The sequence below is a fragment of the Mauremys mutica genome, chromosome 5, assembly GCF_020497125.1.
Source record: "Mauremys mutica isolate MM-2020 ecotype Southern chromosome 5, ASM2049712v1, whole genome shotgun sequence".
Taxonomy (NCBI): Eukaryota; Metazoa; Chordata; order Testudines; family Geoemydidae; genus Mauremys; species Mauremys mutica.
Genome location: NC_059076.1, coordinates 33,609,682 through 33,630,933, shown reverse-complemented (window position 1 = coordinate 33,630,933; position 21,252 = coordinate 33,609,682). Strand labels below are relative to the sequence as shown.

General features: G+C 43.4%; 1 protein-coding gene across 1 annotated transcript in view; it reads left to right on the top strand.

The window, feature by feature from the left end:
- The window catches only part of EGF (epidermal growth factor), a 98,679-nt gene that overhangs the window by 39,584 nt on the left and 37,843 nt on the right, over positions 1-21,252 (top strand). Inside the window, exons 7-12 of the mRNA XM_045019330.1 lie at positions 952-1,077; positions 2,076-2,198; positions 10,962-11,084; positions 12,718-12,843; positions 14,974-15,110; positions 18,119-18,267. Of these exons, the coding sequence (XP_044875265.1) occupies positions 952-1,077; positions 2,076-2,198; positions 10,962-11,084; positions 12,718-12,843; positions 14,974-15,110; positions 18,119-18,267 (784 nt within the window). The remainder of the gene's footprint in view (positions 1-951; positions 1,078-2,075; positions 2,199-10,961; positions 11,085-12,717; positions 12,844-14,973; positions 15,111-18,118; positions 18,268-21,252) is intronic.

The window sequence follows — 21,252 nt, the reverse complement described above, 5'->3', positions numbered from 1 at the left end:
TTGATTTTACCAATGGAAAATGACATGAGGTTATTTCCCTAATTTGTGGAGACGGCTGAAGAGAAGCAAGAGTTAGAGCCCACAGCATCTGTGCTCTTAACTGGCAGGATTAAAATAGCCTTCCACCAGAAGAAGCAAAACTATAAAGAGAAGGAGTTTCCTTAGAATTGGCAGATGAATACAGTACAAACTAACTAGACTTGGAACCTACATACTGGAGATCCTGCTTCCCTCCTCCCACAACTGTGTTGGGTGGAGGCACTCTAGCTGGACTCTCAGAATAAAGGTCCCAAATAACCTCTGTTTGTTGACTGTCAGTGCATGCTTTAGTGGAGGCTTTGGGGGTTGTTTGGAGGAGAGGAGTTTAGCATGAGGATAAATATAGTTGGGAGTTGTTTTGTGCTGGGTGGGTAGTTGATGGGTTTATTTCGATTAAGTGTATTTTTAACTTGTGGCAGAGGCAGCCTAGACTATTGGATATTAACATCAATCTCAGTACGCAAACAATCAGTTTATACAGCAAGAGTTCTGCTGTTTTAAAAGACAGACCGAGGCAAGGCAAGCTTTAGTTTGTAAACTCTTTGGGGCAGGGACCATCTTTTTGTTCTGTTTTTGTACAGTGCCTAGCACATTGGGGTCCTCATCCAGAACTGGGGCTCCTAGGTACTACCACAATACAATTAATTAATTAATTAATTATTAATGAGTAGACAACACCAGGGTGGAAATCATGAATGGGTTTTGAGGCAGGATTTGGAGGAGGAGATCAAAGATGCTTGTGTCCTTCTTTCTCACTGAATATCATGGGTCTGATTGTGCATGTATGAAAGTGTCTTTCAAATCAGTCTGACTTCCACATGAAAAGTGACTGTGAAATCAGGTTTTGTATGTCAAGGTGAATTTTGTATTTTATAAATCAATCTCCATCCTAGAAAACATTTACTCTTCCAGAACACAGATCCTGCCATTTGAACAAAGAAAACTGCAAGAGAAGAATCTGCAAGGATGACTCCAAGACCCATCGGTGCAAGTGTTCGAATGGATTTGTTTTGAGTAGAAATAGGCAATACTGTGAAGGTAATATATGGTTCAAAACATGGGATGGATAGGGAAGCTGGATATGCTTTCTCCCACACTTTAACCTTTTCTCAAATCTTGAATTACGTTTTTTTTGGAGGTTCTAAAAATTTCAGTTTGCTTTCTTTTTTTCCTTATCATATTTCGTTTTCACATGTCCGGGTTCTGACTGAATCTAGAAGCAGAAGTACCAAAATACCTCAAGAAAGTCTGTTCTTTGTGAAATGTTGCAGTGTCAGTTTGGATTAGTCAGATGATGTTCAGATAAGCGTGCATAATTTTGTGTGCTTATAAGAATTGAAATGAATCAAACTCCAAGGGTAAAATGGTCAAAACATGCCTAAGTGATGTAGGCACCTCAGTCACATTTTCCAAAGTTACTCAATTGCCTAAACCTCTTACTTTTTCAAAATTTTACCTCGCTTGTTTTAATCCAAATTAAACAGTCCAGTATTTTCCTTTGAACTTTTTTCTTTAATTTGTAAAACTTGTTTTAAGGTAAAATGTATAAAAGGTATTAATCACTCAGGAGCCAGATTTATAAAGGTATTTAGGCCCTTAAAGATGCAGATAGGTGCCCAATAGGATTTTCAAAAGTGTCTAAGCAGGTTAGGTGCCTAACTTCTATTGAAATAAAATTGAATCACTTTAGAAAGTGGAACTTAGGATCCTAAATCATTTAGGTGCTTTTGAAAATTTTGCCCTAAGTCACCGAGGCACCTAAATACCTTTAAAAATTGGCCCTTAGGCACTTAAAATTTGTACTCTTCATAATTATAAATCAGTACATTATCTAGCTTGTTTGACTGAACTCTACAAGCTTTTCATAGTTTATTAAAAGCAGCATATTTGACAAAAGAAATATCCTATCTTCAGTAGAACAACTAAATAAGAATTTCTTCTAGAACCTTGTGTTACTTAGCTTTATTAATCCATGACCTTGCATGTATTAAATGTATAATGACCCTACTGTGTCATACATTTGTTTCTCTTGTCAGATGTCAATGAATGTGCTTTTTGGAACCATGGCTGTACTCTGGGATGTGTAAATATCCCTGGCTCCTATTACTGTACATGCCCACGAGGTTTTGTTCTGCTGCCTGATAGAAAAACATGTCACGGTAAGTAGCTGCAATACATAGACATTTAAGGACTGATCCTGGAATCGTCACTTATACAAACCTAGTGTTTCCAGTGTTGCTACATTTCTCTCTTCCAGCCCTTTAATGTGTAAGTTACATCAGCTTAGACTGAGTGAACCAAATTTAGAGGTCATGTTGGAGGAAGTATAAGCAGTGTTTAATTTGTGCCAGGACTTGCCAGGGCCGAAGCCTCCCGCCACCCTGCCGGCACCTCTCTGCTTGGCAGTTCATAGCCCTGGCACCTCTGGGCTTGCTCTTCCAGCTGTGAATATAATAAAAAATTGCTTGAGCCCCGGCACCTAATTGCTTGAGCCCTTGCACCTCTTTCATTACAAATTAAGCACCAACTATAAATTACATATGGATAATCAAGTGTGAGCCTCATGGAGCCTACAGGAGTTAACTAAGCATTCAAATCCTATGTTTACCTCAACCAGTTCCAAGCTATGAACCTCAGCTTTTGGGGTTCTCCCATCCCTGGCTGTGTATAAACTTTTGCAATGTTGACAATGGGTTTTTGCAACATTGGTGATAAATATCACAAAGCAATATATAAGGTAGAGAATGTAGGAGGTAGTGAATTTTTTTCTCTTGCTTGATCTTAAAGAGATCTTTAGGAACAACCTGAGAGAGTATCCATTTGGAGATAATGATAATTAAGGTAATTGTATAAAATAATATAAAACTCACCAAAATACACACAGGTAGGTAGGAGTCATGTGGACTTTGGACTCCCGATTTATTTGGAGAACCTTTCCTGAAGAGTTTTTCAAATGATAGCAACTTTGAGATGATTTTGGGGAAAATCACAAAAATTTCTAGCAGTTAGGTTAAATTACAACATCCTCTCACTTCTCATGACCATATAAGGAAGTGATTATACCTGAGAAACCTCTTTTTGAGTGATTTTTGTTTTATTTTGTGAGGTATTATTTTCCATCTACTGAAGTATTCTGTAAGTGGTAGAACCCTAATGTAAGACGACAAGTAACACGTATTTAGAACATAGCATATGTGAGTAGGAAAGATGCCACATATGCTAAATAAACATATGCTGTGTGCTTATCCGGCTTCAAACAGCTTGCAGATAGTACAATGAACCATAATGTTTAACATAATATAGATTCTCGTGGTTGATTAATAATGGAAATAATATATCTCCAAAGCATGAAAATTGAAATCACACCTCCGTTTCATTCCCCAGAGATAGAAAGATTGTCATTTTCTGACGTATATCATTTTGAAGCTTAGCCAGTCATTTCTATAGATTCACATCTTACAGTTCCTAGTATTTTTGTTATATGAAATGCATATAATACGTACTCTTGGAATAAGTATCCAATATGCTCTGATATATCAAAATGGAAAGTAGGATAATTTCTTTTTCTTGGAATATCTTGTATAAATTGATGTTCTGATCATCACCTTTATAGTTTGAAAGATTAGGAATGCTGCTTTTTTTGGTTTTGTTTTTCTGTGTAATATTATCCTTGTGTTAGACCCTTCACATCTTCTGGCTGCGATGTGAAATAATCTCTTTATGACATACTTTTCTAGATTTGTTTCTCAGCAGGGTTATGAATTTGACAAGCTCATATATTCCCAGTCAGTTGGTCTAATGGGATATCGTTTCCTGAACGTTTTAAAATTTCCCTTTTTGCTACTGCAGATCTTTAGAAGCACTTTAGTAACTGATCTGGATGAATTAAGTAATTTCAACAGTGTTTTATTCATGTTTGATTGGTCTAATTGTTTAGTCATAGTTTCATTCATTTAGAATTGCCCAGGCAAGATGGAATTTGGCCACACAAATCTTTCTTTTAATTTTTATTCCTAGCCATGATTCTATTGTTCTGTTCTGTGTAGGTTTTTATACCACACTCAGAATCACCCATTAGGTTCCTAATTTCCATTGGAATCATTGAGGATCCGAGTCCAAGTGCCTCTACACCTATTTCTGTGAGGCAGATCTAGCTGCTGACTGTAAGACTTGGGAATATGAACACCTAAATCCCCACTGTATGTGGGAACCAGAAAGAGATTTTGTGTACCTTGCCAATTTGGTCAGGAAACAAAAGTGAACCCCCCCACCTCCAGTGCACAGAGATGGATAAAGCATCAAGCGTCAGCTTTATTAGCATAATTGTGGGGTAAACAGTGTTTTAATCCCTACCAGGTGTTGAGAGGGGTCATTATGAGAGGACAAAGTTTTACATAATAACCAGCAAGAGGGAACCTACATCAGAGGAGGAGACTGAGGCAGTGTGCCTGCATCACTGTGTTTGACCAGGAGGGGAGACTGGGCAGTCATGCCTATGGTGCAGTCTAATGTGTTCCTTTGTTGAGGCCCTAAAATTATGTAACCCTCCACTCAGATTTACACAGATTCCTTAGGTTTGTCATGGAAAACCGTTGGAAACATGGGCTTGGAAAGTCTGTGTGGTTACCAATACAACTGGGCTCTTTAACTGACTTTCCCTTTGTGCGTGATTAGGATAAGCATGTATGTGTATTACGTTCCTTCAGTGCTACCTGTGCTGTGTTTGTTTTCAGACAGTGGTTGAAAAATGCCTTTTCTTTTACATGCTACACTTACCCATGGGGGAAAGAAGAAAATTTGTTTAAAATAATGTGTCTGTAGGGCAGCATTGTCCTGTGAAAATTCAGTCGTACCTCTGTTGCCCAGGTGTATTTTAAAGGGGTTTAATTTCACCACTGTACATGCCACTGTTATTTTTCACAGGTTAACAGTTTGGGTGTGTTCTGTATCTCATGAAATCTCACCCTCACAGCATATTACTATTGGCTGCTAGTCTGGCATTCGTCCCCAAACTGTCCTGGGCTTTGTTGTGACATTTAGGCATAGGCAATGAGGCACTGCTCTATCCCAGGAGTAGCATGCTCCAAAAGGCATAAGCCTGTTTTGGTGCCCGGTGGGATGGGGGAGGCTCCACTATGGTACTGTAGGATGGTACATTCTGCTTCCCTGGGTGCATCTGGCCTGCTTGGGAGCTTTTGCTCTGCTTCTCTGCATCTCCATTTGGATGAAGTGTGCACCTAGGGGCACACAAAGGGAGAAGCAGTTCCTGTGTTCTCCTGAGCTCAGGGACTGCGGTTGTGACAGGCCCTTGCATGGAATGCAAAGGCTTAGGGAGGAGGCCCTATTGCAATCTGTCCCTCTCTTTGGGTGATTTATTTGTGGTGCTATCTTACATGCATCTACTTGGGACTGGAAACATTTTCAACAGTGCTCATCACTCTGTCAATCCAACGAACCTATCAGCTTAGTATTTAAGTGCTGAACAGTGATATAAGGTGAGAAGAAGATAATCTGCTTCTGAGACAGGCAACGGACCAAGCATGGATTAATTTAACTCCTAGATTACCGCTATCACTTCTATAATACAAAATGACTCCCACCCCATACAATGCGCACATAGTCACACGACCAGCACATTCTCTCAACTAGGCAGAGAGATGGAATAGTGGAAGCCCACACAGTAGCCTGAAACTTTGATGATTCCCTGCTTATTATATAAGTCTCTCCATTCTAAAGCCATAAATTCCTATTAGGGTATTAATGTAAGGTCAGTTTCTAGACCTTCAGTTTTCTAGAGGTCAGAAAAATGCATTGCAGAGCCCAGTGGCCTTGGATAAGGAATATTTACAGCAGCTATGTATCATTCAAGCCAGCAGACACAGAAGCATCGGTGGGAAACGTGCATTTGTTCCAGTATCCGTCCTCCCAACAGATGTTACCATATGGCACTAAGGCAGTGTAAAGAAACAAATATGTTGGCTGGAAGGAGGACATCTTAGGCTGTTCTCTTCTCTAATTACTTGAAAGGAAAAGAGAATTAATGAAGGAAACCTAAAGATGCAGTTGGCGCTGTCAACAGTTGTGATGGAAAGTCCTGTCAGTTCTGTGCTTTCTGGAAAGCCTATTTTCTCCCACAGGAAGTAATGGCAGAATTTACCGTAATGGTATTCAAGAAAAAAAGGAATAGTTTTGTATTTATTTATAAATATATGCCTATTATGAGCCTCTCCCTGAATTTACCAGAAGAATTGAAAGAATCATAACAAGTCTTCTGCCCACAATAGGCAGTATAACAGTTACTGAGACTGATGATGATGCCAAGACAAATAGTTACTTGGTATCTCTCCTTTCTTGTGTGCCTGGAAGAGCAACAGTTAAGACTCTGGTGGACTGAGAGAATATGTTCCAGAGTCAGAACTCTGCATTTCCAATCCCTAATGGTTAAATACAGGCTCTGCCTGGAGGAATTACCATAGCAGTATTTAAAGAGACAAACAGCACCTTAGGGAACTAGAACCCCACCATATTAATTGGATACTAGTGGGATTAGCTGCTAATCTGGTGATTTTTGTTCATATGCACATGATTGAATTAATCAACAAAATACTGCAAGGAAGAAATTTTCCTTTGTGGAATATTGGCAAGGAACTTATTATTATTTTTTTAAATTTCCCTCCACTGTTCTTTGGATCAGTGATCAAATGTTGGGAATAGGTGATTGCATCCCATGTGATCGGTTTCTTGTGATGGCTGAATGGGGGAAGGGCATGTATTGGTAGCTCTAGGTTTCCCCACCATGTTCTTTTGCCTTTAGTTACTGTGATTATTTATTGTTTGCATTACTGTAGCATTTAGCTGAGAGAACGCTTCCCAGCCGGGGTAGACAGACTTGCACTAGCTTTTAGCTGAGCTAAAAATAGCAGAGAGGGCATTGTGGCAATGACAAAGACTCAGGGCAGCGGGTGACTAGCCTTGCATCTGTGTCCACCATCCATGGCTCAGCTGCCTTTGTCCCTTTATCCCAAGAATCTCCAGTTGACTCCAAGGAAACGGAAGTGCAGCCCCCCCTTGGTGCAGTGACGCAGCTCGGTGAGTCAGCATTTAACCCGTCTATTGTCTTCTGAACACTCAGCTGCAAGCACACCATCAGACAGCCTTCTGTATTTGCAGTCGAGACTGAGCAGAAGAGGTCTGCTGCATGACTGCTTCATGATCACAGGCGTATAGCCAGATTTTGGCAAATCTTTGGTGTGAGGCCAGCAAAACTGTGAATTCGAGTAAAAGTACCAGGAATGACCACACATACCAGCAAATAGCAAAGAAGCTGGCAGTGTTGCAAATTTAGTGGAGTGGTGACCAGCGCAGGGAGCAGATTACGTAGTTTAGGACGGAGCTGACAGGAGCAAGAACCACACCTTAGGCAACTCGCTGCCATCATGTCTGTTTTATGAAGAGTTTGATCAGGTGCTGGGCACTGTGCCAAGCACAGAACCAACTGTGGTGCATGATGACCTGGTTGGTGCTCTCCTGGCCCCAGAATCCAGCCTGGGGACTGTTGGGATGGGAGTCATCAGCAGGTGCTGAGTGAGGACAGTGAAGTGACTCTCACTGAAACTGGTCCCAGAGGAGGCTTTGGAGGAGGAGCAGCAGCAACACATCCAGGGGCCATACTCTGAGGAGCTGTTTGATGCCTCAGCCTGCTGTGGAGCTTGCAGCAGACACAGAAGGAACAGAAACTTCCCTGATGTGGTAAGTTTCTGGCTCCGTTTTAATGTTGATACTGTAAGGGGAGGGATTTCCATTCTATGAACCAATGCAAAAGTTATTAGAAGCCCCAGCTGGCACAAGTATCTCCAGCCCCAGAGTTGGCGCCTATGCTGGACAGGGCCAACGAGCAGGTCCAGTATCAAAGATGGAGGAACTTGTGGCTAGAGGAAAGGCATGGCAAGAGGAAAGGCTCAGGCTGGCTGTACAGCTTGAGGACAGGGTTTCGGTGCAGTTCTTGGACCAGGAATGGTGGCTAAGGGAGGAGGAGAGAGCTCAGCAGAAAGAACTGTTTGAGCGGTTGATACCACTAAAAGCAACAAGAGTACTGGTTTCTGCTGCATGACCCACACCACGGCGTGAGTCCCCTATGTGGTACCAAGAGATGCAGACCAGAAACAGCTTGCGAAACGCCATGGCTGGGTGGCCCTTGCAGTCAGGCTTCATGAGTGGCTGGGCAGGGCATGGAGTGTCTCCACCTCTGCCCCGGTGCCAGGTATATGGCGAATGGGGGCCCAAGGGACATGTAGTGGTAGGGGGTGTCTGTCTTGAATATGGTTTCAGTGTTTGCACTTGTTCATACGCTTTTTGTTTTTGCTAAGGTTCTGTTGGTAGTGGTGAAGTAACGGCAGCTGGCCTTCCTGGCAGTGGGTGAATGCACTTTTCAAATTCATATTTATAAATAAATCTCTTTATTTTATCAAGAAAGTTTATTGCTGTCACTGCATCACTTCAAACACTTTGTATTTAAAATAATAAAGGTTCACCTCTGGCTTCACAAAGATTGTGAAGAGCACCGCAAGCCACAGTAATGCTCACAGCATTGATGACACTGGAATCCAAGAGTATGTAGAGGTCTCTAACAGGATTTCACTCTACCAAATGCATTCAACAACCATTCTGCACCTGCTCAGAGTGTAATCAATGCATCTTTTGTCAGGGCCTCAGAAGTCAGATACAGTTTCATAAGCCAAGACAAAAGGGGATACATAGGGTCCCCCAGAATAACAGTGGGGACAGTAATTCTGTTTGTCCTTTGGTGGGAATAGTGTCCCAGTCTATCCATGAATGCAGATCCCCAATGGGCAGAAACCCATGCCATTATGAACTTTCCCAGTGCAGCCCCCTGTTGACATTCATAAATCGACCTCTCTGTCCACAAGGGCCTGCATAACAATGGAGTAGTACCCTTTGTGGTTTGTGTAGTTGTGTGCTCCTTGAGGAGTGCAAAGTATGGGTACATGAGTTGCATTAATGGCCCCTGGTGCTGTTTGGGAACCTCATTCTCTCAAAACCAGCAATTACTTCAGGAATATCTTTTATGCCTGCCACCTAGGGGTAAACCAGATGCCTGATTGTCTCAGAACCTCAGCCATAACTTTACCCACCATTGACTTTCCAGGACCAAACTGGTTGGTAACAGATGTATAGCATTTTGGGGTTGCTATAACTGGAAGCTGGCTACCTGCTTTTGGATGGGCATTGGCCACCCTCATGTGTGTCTTTACACTGGAGGATCAAGGCAAGCTGCTTGCAGAGCTCCAGAAATGTAGCTTTCTTCATGCAAAAGTTCTGGATAAACTGCTGGTCATCCCACATCTGCATGATGATGTGGTCCTGCTCCATAAAAGTCAGTCTACGTAGTGGGCTTCAGCAGCTATGGCAAGTGTCATGAGCAGCATCAGCCAGTTCAAGTCTGCCATATCTGTGTCCTCTTCCTCCTGCTCCATCATTAGCTCTGTCAGGTGCCTTTGGTGGGTCAGAAAGTGATGCCAAAATGTCCACCTGAAACTCATAGAAGCTCTGCCTAAAGTGCAAGCAAGAGAAGTTCTTCAAATGGCACCTCCTCCATAATGCTGGCTCTACTAGCTGGAGCGTACAGACCAAAATGATGGCTCAGCAGGATGTGTGGGTTGGCTGTTCAAACTTCCTGTGATGTACAGGGTGGACGGTCAAGTTTTCTCACAGTTCACCATGGTCAAAGGGCTAAAGCAGCCACATTTCAGGAGGGCTCTAGGGAGTCTGGGACATGGTTGGTTTGACTCAGTTCTGCATGCTGCACTGTGGATGCCAGAGCCCCAGATTTGAACCCAAGTTAGAAAATTCTTAATGTAGGATTGACAATCAGTGTAGATGCTCAAGCCCTGGTTTCTGTAACCCACTGAGTCCTGCTAACCCTGAGCTTATATTCCAGTGTAGATCTACCCTACACTGGAAAAAAAGACCTGTGGCACTGCCATGGCCGGCCTGGGTCAGCTGACTTGGGTTTGGAGGGCTCAGGCTGCAGAACTATAAATTGCTGTGTAGATGTTTGGGCTCGGGCTGGAGCCTGGGTTCTGGGACTGTCCCTCCTTGCCCAAATGTCTACACAGCAATTTTACAGCCCAAGGAAACCATGGGTTTTAACTGCTGTGTAGACATACCCTTAGAGGCTCTAGCTGAGCTCAGGGCTCCATTGAGATAGGCACTGTGTGTACAGAAGTAAGAGATGGTCCCCGTCTGGAAGACCTTATGATCTAAGGTCCTGATTCAGAAAGGTACTTAAGCACATGGCTTGAAGAACATGTGTAGTTCCCATTGACTTCCGTGCTTAAGTGCCTTTCTGAATTATGGCCTAATGACAAAACAAAGAGTGGGAGAAAGGAATGTTGTTGTCCCCATAGTATAAAGCACTTTACAGATGGAGAACTGAGGCAATGAGTAGATTAACTACTCATGGTCACACAGGGAATACAGGGCAGATCTGGGAATTGCACCCACATCTCCTAATTTCCAGTTCAGTACCTTACCCACAAAACCATCCTTCTCTTCAGATTCGCCTTCCTCACAGTTTCAGAGCCCCTGTCCTTGTTCAGTTATTTGGTCAGTTTCACATGCAACCAGTGAGTGTGTCTTTAATTGCTGCTACTTTGCTGACACCTCAGTAAAATTTTGGAAAGTTTAAAATGACAAGGTACATATTAACAGCTTCAGAGCACAGCAACTATTTCAACTTTCTCCTTCATTATACTTAATAGAGATTTTGAAAAACAAATAGAAATATTATCCTGGCTGCGTCCACACGTGAATCTTTGTTGTGCCTTTTTAAAAATGCTGATTAACCCTTGTCAAGTTAGTATGTGTTTTTCTTAATCATTTTCCTTTTCAAATTACTATAGAGCTCATTTCCTGTGCAAATAATCACACTGAATGCAGCCATGGTTGTCTTGAAACATCTAGAGGGCCTGTTTGCTTTTGTCCAGAGGGATCGGTGCTCATAGTAGATGAGAAAACATGCTCAGGTAGGTATATGAACTTTTTTTTTTTTTTTTTTTTTTTTTTTGCTTTATGGGTGCTAAAGTCTGTGTTTATTGCTGGTGCTGAGCACCAAAGCTGGGTGATGGTGTTTCACACTAGCTTCGTGCAGCTTCAATGACTGTGCAAGACAGCTGAGAATCATGCTCTTTGATTGGATGATCAGAACTCATCTGCACCAATAAACATTTGTTGCCAGTGGCATTTGAACCTCTGCAGGCCGTATTCTGCTGGCCCCTTTTGTAAATGCTAATCTGGACACTCCACAGACATTTGTTTCAGAACACACACTCCCCTTGGCAGAGTCTCTCGGGAGGCACAGCACAAAGAGTACAGCTCAAAAGTTGGACAAGGTGGTGGTGGGGAGTAGCAGAGGTGACTTTACAGCTCCCTAGATTCTGGGCTGCTCTATCTTATGATAGCCTTAGCTCACCTGCCTATGGGCTGCTTTGTGGCCTGAATAGCCATAGTATAAAGCATTTTTGTTACTTGCCTTCCCCTGCTGACACCTGCTCCCATTCCAAATGTGTCTCCTAAACCAAGGGTTGCAATGTGGGGGGGGGAAAGGGGGACAGTGCAGGGCTATTTTGCTGGCCCTGTGAAGTTTCTGTGTCACAGGAATTCCCTCAGGATCATCGTGGCCCATTTACAGCTTCTCCATATTCTGGAGTGTTATAGGAGCCATGATCTAAGAAGGATTGAGGGGGTGGGGATAGTTTAAGTCAGTGTGGCTCAGTTGAGTCAATTTATGTAGCCAGTGGGTATGTCTACACTGCAGCTGGGTATGTGCCTTTGGACACTGTGGCACAGGCAGTGACTTGGTCTAGCTGCTCAAGTACAGGATCGACCAACCCCCTGGGTCTGTCCTCAGGTGGCTGGTACGTGCTGCAACATCCACCTGGGTATTTTTATCGCTAGCTCGTGTGGAGCTAGCGCATGTCTGTCTACTCGGGCTGGTAGGAATGGACCCAGCTGCAGTGTAGACGTATCCAATGAGACCACATTCTCTATATGGCCATGTATGGGAGGAATGGTCTCTTTTGGTGTGGGTAGGGCTGTGCAGTGATTTTTTTTTTTAAATCTAGTAAATCATTTGCACTCTTCATTCTCCCAACAAGGTGGCATTGGCTTAGCAAATGAAACAACAAAACATGATGTTCTGGCCTGTCAAGTTAGAAGATCAGTGAGTTTCACTGCTTAATTACCCTCACCCATTTCACCTTCTGGTGAGAGAATGGCTTTACTTTGCTGTACCATGGGACAAAGCACAGATATTCAGTGTCTGATGGAAGTCATTACTTTCTGTAGATTTGACTAGAGTTCTGTTGAGTAAAATGAGCTGACTTAAACAACACATGGAAGCTCTGTTCATATGTCCTACTGCCCCTGTTGTAAATCTTCAAGAAGAGATGTAACAGAAGGAGATGATCATGTTCACCCATGTTGGTAACCTTTGGCCTGTTAACAATAATGCTGACTTCCTGAAATCTTTGGCAACAATAAAATCTATCTCATAGTTGAAATCACAGTTGTACGGGTTGTTCTGTTGCTGATACTTGTGATTTTTATAGTGTTTTATATTATAACTACAGTAAAATTTTAAAAAATGCTCTGTTTAAGGTTGTACATCTCTGGATAATGGTGAATGTAGCCAGATTTGTACCTCTTTAAGTCCATCTTCCTGGGAGTGTGGTTGTTTTCCTGGATATAAGCTGCAGGCGGATAAAAGACACTGCACTGCTATAGGTCAGTATTGAAGTGTTCCTGGATATTCCTGGCTATATAACAAGAAAGGTAAAACAACTTTTAAAGGGGATACCCAGGATCATTCTTTAACATTTTTTAATTAATTGGAATGAATTTGAGGAATATTGATAGTTTGAGAAAATAAAACATGATGAAATGTATCACGATGTACATAACTACATAGTTCAGTTTCCCTTGCAACATATTGTTTCTTTTAGTCAACTTTAGTAGTTCATGAGGGGCCCCATCCTGCATTGTGTAGCTCTTGGGGGGGATTGTTGTGCCCCACAAGTAAAAGGGGAGCCGTGTGTGCAGCAGTCTGCTGATGTGCTACCCAATGCAGGATTGGGGGTCTAGGTTTTTATAGGTGAGGTCTGGGTAGGGCTTGGGCAGCTGCGGGCCCTCTATTGCAGAAGTTATTTTCACGACTGATCCAAAAAAGCCCAAGTTTGTTGACATGTATGTCACAGTGGAAGGCCCATCTATTTGGGGTGGTGGGCAGATAGTAGGTTGGTTTTTGGAGTGAATCTTTACTTTTAGATTTTTGTCAGTATTAGATGTTATGTATTATACATATGCCCAGAAAGGTTGTACTGGATGCATTTTATAAATTTAAAAATGAATAAGTTGCATTGTCAAACACCAGGCATATGACATCTGCACTGTGCCGTTTTACTCCGTGCATGTCAATACCAATCTGCAGCCTTTGCTATTACAGTGCAAAGCTCCTTATGGTCCCGCACTGTCAAGTGAACTGGATTCTATGGTGGTGCTGTGCAATACAGTTTATAAGAGGAAGGATTTGTTTTGTGGCTGAGTCACTGGACTAGCACTGAAGATGAGTGGGTTCAATTTCTGCCTCTGCCACAGACTCTGTGTGCCCTTGGGCAGATGACAAGGCTCTGACCCTGCAAACACTTACACACATTTACTTTCCCTCTCCTGTGTAGTGGTAAGCATGTACATGCTTTCAGGATCAGGACCTAAAGGGCAGTGCCTCAGTTTCCCCACCCTTCCTTTCACCCTTTGTCATTCACTATTTCTATTTAGATTATAAACTCTTTGGGGCAGGAAGTGTTTGTTACAACCTGGTTTTACAGTGCCTCACACAATGGTGCCCTAATCTTTCTTGTAACCTCTGGGCAATACTGTAATGCAAACAACGACAGCAGCACTAATGTATGTTGGGGGGATTAATTTAGACTGTCAGACTAACTTCATTGGTGAAATAAGTGAGATTTAAGTCCTGGACCCAAGGGTAAAGGCTAATTCAGTAAACTAAAGCACTACCAAGCTCCCCTCCTTTGCACTGTAAAATGCTGATTTAGGGTATGTTGATGCTGAAATCGGAGGTATGAGTGCAGCTCAGGTAGGCGTACCCGGGCTAGCTTTAATTTAGTTAGCGTGGCTAAAAAAAGCAATGAAGATGCAGTGGCACAGACTCCTGTGTGGGCTAGCAAAGCAAATACGTATCCAGGGTTCTGGGAAGACTTGTACAGTCTGCTCTGAAATCCATGTGCTGGCTAGGTGAAAGCTAGCACGGGTATGCCTACCTTTGATTGCAGTGTTGACGTGTCCTTAGTGGTTCCCACAATATGGGTGGGGAGGTGGGGGTGGGGAAGGAGTGAGTGTGGCTTAGTCTATGTTCTGTATTTTAACACTTCCCTTTTTGTTTCTTTGTTAAATAAAAGACAGCCTGATTCAGCTTGTGTATACCTGGGCCCCGACTTCCAGTCTTTCCTGAAACAAAACTTCTATTGACTTTTATGGGAGTTTGCCTGAGGAAAGGACTGCCTAAGTAATAACTAAATAAGGAATTCATGATTTGCCCTGTGTGTGTCCAGCATATCTGTGCAGTCAGCTGTGCAGAAGAGATAAGCACCAGTTTAGAATTTAGCAATAAAAGGAAAAGAGGCAATTGCTTTCAGTGATAGACAATTAACTTTTTCCTTCTTCACTGATGAGATCTTGTTGATGATGCTCGCTGATTAAGATGACGGAAACAAAAGAGCAAGGAGAGATGGAGAGGAGAAATGTGTACTCTAACTGCTTTTTTGCACATAAATCATTTTATCTACAGATTACTTTGGGCCTAGAAGAATTAACATGCATGCAAAATTTCATTAACAGGCCCCAGGCCATTTTTGTTGTTTGCAAACGGCCAGGACATCCGCCGCATCAGTTTTGATGGAACAGATTACACAAGTTTACTCGACTGGCAGATGGGAATGGTTTTAGCACTGGACTATGACCCAGTTGAAAGTAAGGTAAGGCATTAAAAATGAGAGGATTTTGAAGGGTTGTGAGGACAAATGGATTGTGCTTCCTTGTACCTTAACCTTTTTGCTGCCAGTGATCTAGATTACATGCTGTGCTGCTATCATTCCATTGAATGTCCAGCAACACAGTTGGTGTGGTGTTCTGTCATGAGTAGGATGATAAACACAAGCCCACCAGTTAAATTTGACCCTTCAGTTCTGTCTCCATTAGTTTAATGTGATCCATATGCCAAAATGGCTGGATTTCCCACATAGTTTTAAGCATGACTACAGTCAAGAACAAAGAGATAAGGAGAATTTCTTATATTGGACCAACTTCTGTTGATGAAGGAGATGCTGTCTAGAACAAAAATATTTGTGTAATCAATTGATTTCTCACTTTAAACTTCAGAATAATTTCCTGGAAATATATCAGGCGCTTTTATTGAAGGATCATAGAAAATCAAGGCATCTTTACCACTGATACGCATCAAAACCCATACCATATGTAGAGGCTCTTTTAACAAGCATTGCACCCAAATCTCCTAGTAATATTAAACCAATTTGCTGCAAATATGTCGGGCTTGTTAGCCTTACAGAATGTGGTCCTGATTCTGCCTGGTGCTCCTTCTGGACCCAGGAGTCAGCCCACATGGAGCAGCTTGCCAGATTAGGGCCAGTGAGTACTGCCTCATCTCAGTGCTCTAAGTTTAGTGAATTTGGAAGAGAGGTGGTTGAATGCTGCTTTGTTAAGCCTTGTTATAACAGTTTTCTCCTTATAATGAGACTTATCTACACTGTTCTCTAAGGTAATGCAGTATGCTCAAGTTTGTCTGAATACCATGGGGATGCAGATTTTATTTGGATAATTGGGAGTTCAGAGAAATGAGAGGGCAGCTTCTCGCCCCAGTCCCCCAGTGGTCTTCCTTGCTGTCAGAAATAGCTAGACAGCGTATAGACTTGTTGTTGTCACAGCACATGGGCAGTAACAATAAGGCAGCAGACTCCCTAGCATCTGGCTCCAGTGGCTGCTTGGCTTGGTGCGCACATGCCCCAGCATTACCTCCTGGGGGCTTAGGGAACAGCATGGAGGCTGCGCAGAAGAGGGACCTGGGCACTTCGGTGCTGCATCAGCCAGGGCCAGAGCTATAAGACTGACCCAGTGAAGAGTAACTCCATGGCAGAGATGAGAGGAGGCAGTGAGGGGGCAGCGAATGTGCATGAAGGCAGCTGGGCACAGGTGGCAGGGGGCTTCTCTGGGAGGGTTGCAAGGTGGCAACTGGGCAGGGGTTTCACTGGAGGGTTGCATACTGGCAGCTGCGTGGAGTGGCTAACTGGGAGGTTGCATGCAGTCAGCTGGTTCTGGGTAGGGTTGCCAACCGTTTAATCACACAAACCCAAACACCTCTGCCCTGCCCCCTTCCCCGCCTCTTCTCTGAGGCCCCACCCTGCTCACTCCATCTCCCCTCTCTCTGTTGCTTGCTCTCCCCCACCCTCACTCACTTTAACTGGACTGGGGCAGAGGGTTGGGGTGCGGGAGGGGGGACAGGCTCTGGGCTGGGTCTGAGGGGTTTGGAGTGTGGGAAGTGGCTCCGGGCTGAGCCTGGACCAGGGGGTTGGGGTGCAGGAGGGGTGCGAGGTGCAAGCTCTGGGAGGGAATTTGGGTGCTGGAGGGGGCTCATGGCTGGAGCAGTGGGTTGGGGTGCAGGAGGGGGTGCGGGGTGCAAGCTCTGGGAGGGAGTTTGGTGCTGGAGGGGGCTCAGGGCTTGAGCAGGGGGTTGGGGTGCAGGAGAGGGTGAGGGGTGCCAGCTCCGGACAGGTGGTGCTTACCTTGGTCAGCTCCTGGTCAGTGGTGCAGCAGGGCTAAGGCAGGCTCCCTGCCTGCCCTGGCCCCATGCCGCTCCCAGAAGTGGCCAGCACGTCCCTGCTGCCCCAGGTGGGGGGGTTAGGGGGGTCTCAGCGCGCTGCCCCTGCCTGAAGGTACCACCCCCACAGCTCCCATTGGCCGCAGTTCCCAGCCAATGGGAGCTGTGGAGTCGGTGCTCTGGGCAGGGGCAGCGCGCGGATTCCCCTGTCCCCCCCAGGGGTTGCAGGGACGTGCTGGCCACTTCTGGGAGTTGCACAGGGCCAGGTGCTACCGGACTTTTAGCAGCCTAAAATCTCCTGGTTTGGCTGCATTAGCCTCTGGGAGCTAGAACCTGATCCTTCACTCCTTTCAAGCAAAATACCCATTGACGTTTGTGAGAGTTTGCCTGAGTTGAGTTAAAGGATCAAGAAAAATCTACCGTCAATACAAAGGCATTTATGTTGTTGTTAGCATTTGCAGTGAAGTTCTAGTGTTATTTTGTATGCAGTTTTGCAGTTCGGGATGCAATTCTCTGCTGATACCAAATATCAAATGGCCTTCCCCACCTCCTATGATTGGTGGTAACATAACTCTAGACATTGGAAAATTTCAATTTTTGGCTGAGATCTTGCAAGGTTCTCTGTGTAGGCCAGACCCTTGTGCCTGCCTGCAACCCCATTAGAGTCGGGTCCTGGAACATCTTGCAGGACTGGGGCCTGTTATTTAAGAAAATAACAAAGACAAATGTGAAAAGAGGTGAAACAGGAGCAAATTATATCCATCCCCCTCCATACACTTGCTTTCATTTACTTAAATGATTTGGCAACTAAATATTAACACATTCCTTTCTGCCTCTTCCTTCTCTTGTTTCGTGGGCTGCGTTCCACTTTAGGAGGTTGCTGTCTAAAAGGGAACCGTAGGTTATTCAGGAGGTGGTATGTAGGACAGCTAGGATTTACTGCTAAGCATGCTCAGCCTTCAGAAGTCATTCTGGTTGAAGGATAAGTGCCTGTTTGAGCAATAATCACAGGTTACCGTTTTATAAATAAGTGAATAGAGATGTTTCCAAAAAGAAAATGCATAGTCGCAAGTGAAACAGTAAGATCAGGGAAACTGGACAGATATTATCTGTGAAATAGTTGGAAATAACCCTTATGTTTCCTCTTAACAGATTTATTTTGCACACACAGCCTTGAAGTGGATAGAACGAGCTGATCTGGATGGCTCAAATCGTGAAAAAATTATTTGTGAAGCTATAGATATACCTGAAGGTCTTGCTGTGGACTGGATTAACCGTAAATTATATTGGACAGACAGAGGGTATGCTCTTCCCTCTGCACTGATGCCAGAGCACATATCACATTGTCATAAGATATATGGAATAACTGAACTGTAATATTGGAATAATTGAGATGTTACTCTAAATACAGTAGTGTTTTATCTAGTGACTGAAAGTCATTACCGACTGAAAACTTAGCATCTGAAAATCAATGTCAAGAGTGTGAAAGTGTGTTTAAAAAAAAACAAAAACAAAAAAACCCAACCAATTCTCTGTGATTCTGATATTGTACTTCTCGTACAAGCAAAATTCCCACTGATTTCAGCAGGAGATTGGTCTTTGTGAGAACCAGGTGATCAGGCTCAGTTGCAATGAATGTAGAATATATGCTGCATATAAGCATCAGGAACATTAGTATATACTATACACATGACACATCTTGGACATACCACAGAACCTTTGTCTCCTTAATAACAGACCTCCTTGAGTTAAAGGAGACTCTTCGTTAACTCACTGTCAGAGAAAGGATTATGTCCTCTTTATGGCTTAGTCACTAGTGGATAATATGACCACACATTTGAGCCAGCACATTACACTATTCACGGAGGGGGAAAAAAGGCCCATCTTTGGCAAAAAGGCAATGTTGGATTAGAGCAACACCCTAATGGTTATATGAAAGATGAAGGATGGCTACATAGAATGACCAACATTTTACTAGACAATAAAAAGTGGTCCTGAATATGCAGATATCTTACTACTGTATGTGCTGTACCCTGAATAGCACCTTCCTCACTCTGTGATGTGTATACCCAGGCTATTTTTGTTTGTGAACTGTCTGGAAAATATGTGGATCAACTTCCTGTATAAAAATGAGTAAAGTTCCTATGTCCTTCCTTCAGAAGGGATAGTTCATGGATGGATTTGTACCTTTCACACATTCTGAGCCACTGTATTTTTCTCCCATGCCTACATTCCTCCTTCCAGCCTGACACTGCTGGCCCTTTCCTTGTTGAGTCAGCTAGGAATGGAAGGATGTAGGTTTCCTTTCAGTCAGATGTTAATACTATTCTGAAATTTGTTCCCCTGGGTAAAATTTATGAGAGTAAGGTTTGTGCAATCTTTTCTGGATAAAATACAGGACTGGGAGTCAGGCCATCTGTTTCTGTCTCAGGTCTCTGTGTTTGCTTGGGCACCTCTCTGACTCAATTTCCCTGTCTGTAGAGTGAGGATAATGATATGTGCCTGTCTTTTTGTAAAATTACAGGTTTCAGAGTAGCAGCCGTGTTAGTCTGTATCTGCAAGAAGAACAGGAGTACTTGTGGCACCTTAGAGACTAATAAATATATTTGAGCATAAGCTTTTGTGGGCTACAGCCCACTTCATCGGATGCATAGAATGGAACATATAGTGAGGAGATGTATATACATACCAACTCTAAGATGCTAATTAATTAAGATGAGCTATTGTCAGCAGGAGAAAAAAAACTTTTGAAGTGATAATCAAGATAGCCCATTTACGACAGTTTGACAAGAAGGTGTGAGGATACTTAACATAGGGAAATAGATAAGATTAAGAATGAGCTCTCAAAACTGGATACTCTCATAAAAAAACAACCTTCCACACAAACTTCCTCATGGATAGACCTTACAAAAACTAGACAAGCCATTTACAACACAAACTTTGCTTCTCTACAAAGGAAAAAGGACACTAAACTATCTAAACTGCTACATGCCACAAGGAGCCACAACAGTAGTTCCCTTAACCCACCCAACAATATTGTGAATCTTTTCAGCTATACTCTTAGCCCGGCAGAAGAGTCTGTCCTATCTCGGGGCCTCTCCTTTTGCCCCTCCAGATTCACGAACATGATACAGTTCTGCGGTGACCTAGAATCCTACTGTCGACGTCTCTGACTCAAAGAATATTTCCAACACACTTCTGAACAACATACTAACCCACAGAGTCCTTCCTACCAGCACTACAAAAAGAAGGCTTCTGTGTGGACTCCTCTTGAAGGTCGAAACAACAGACTGGGCTTCTACATAGATTGCTTCTGTCGATGTGCACGGGCTGAAATTGTGGAAAAGCAGCTTCACTTGCCCCATAACCTCAGCCGTGCTGAACACAATGCCATCCACAGCCTCAAGAACAACTCTGACATCAGAATAAAAAAGGCTGACAAAGGAGGTGCTGTCGTCATCATGAATAAGTTGGAATATGAAGAAGAGGCTGCTAGGCAGCTCTCTAACACCACATTCTACAGGTGATTATCCTCTGATCCCACTGAGGATTACCAAAAGAAACTACACCATCTGCTCAAGAAACTCCCTGAAAAAGCACAGGAACAAATCTGTACAGACACATGCCTAGAACCCTGACCAGGGGTATTCTATTTGCTACCCAAGATCCATAAACCTGGAAATCCTGGACGCCCCATCATCTCAGGCATTAGCACCCTAACGGCAGGATTGTCTGGCTGTGTGGACTCTCTCCTCAGGCCCTACATGACTAGCACTCCCAGTTATCTTTGAGACACCACTGACTTCCTGAGAAAACTACAATCCATCAGTGATCTTCCAGAAAACACCATCCTGGCCACTATGGATGTAGAAGCCCTCTAAACCAACATTCCACACAAAGATGGACTACAAGCCATCAGGAACAGTATCTCCGATACTGTCATGGCAAACCTGGTGTCTGAATTTTGTGACTTTGTCCTCACCCATAACTATTTCACATTTGGGGACAATGTATCTTCTAGTCAGTGGCACTGCTATGGGTACACGCATGGCCCCACAGTATGCCAACATTTTTATGGCTGATTTAGAACAATGCTTCCTTAGCTCTTGTCCCCTAATGCCCCTACTCTACTTGTGCTACATTGATGACATCTTCATCATCTGGACCCATGGAAAAGAAGCCCTTGAGGATGGGCTTGATTTCACCATGATTTCAACAATTTCCATCCCACCATCAACCTCAGCCTAGACCAATCCACACAAGCGGTCCATTTCCTTGACGCTACT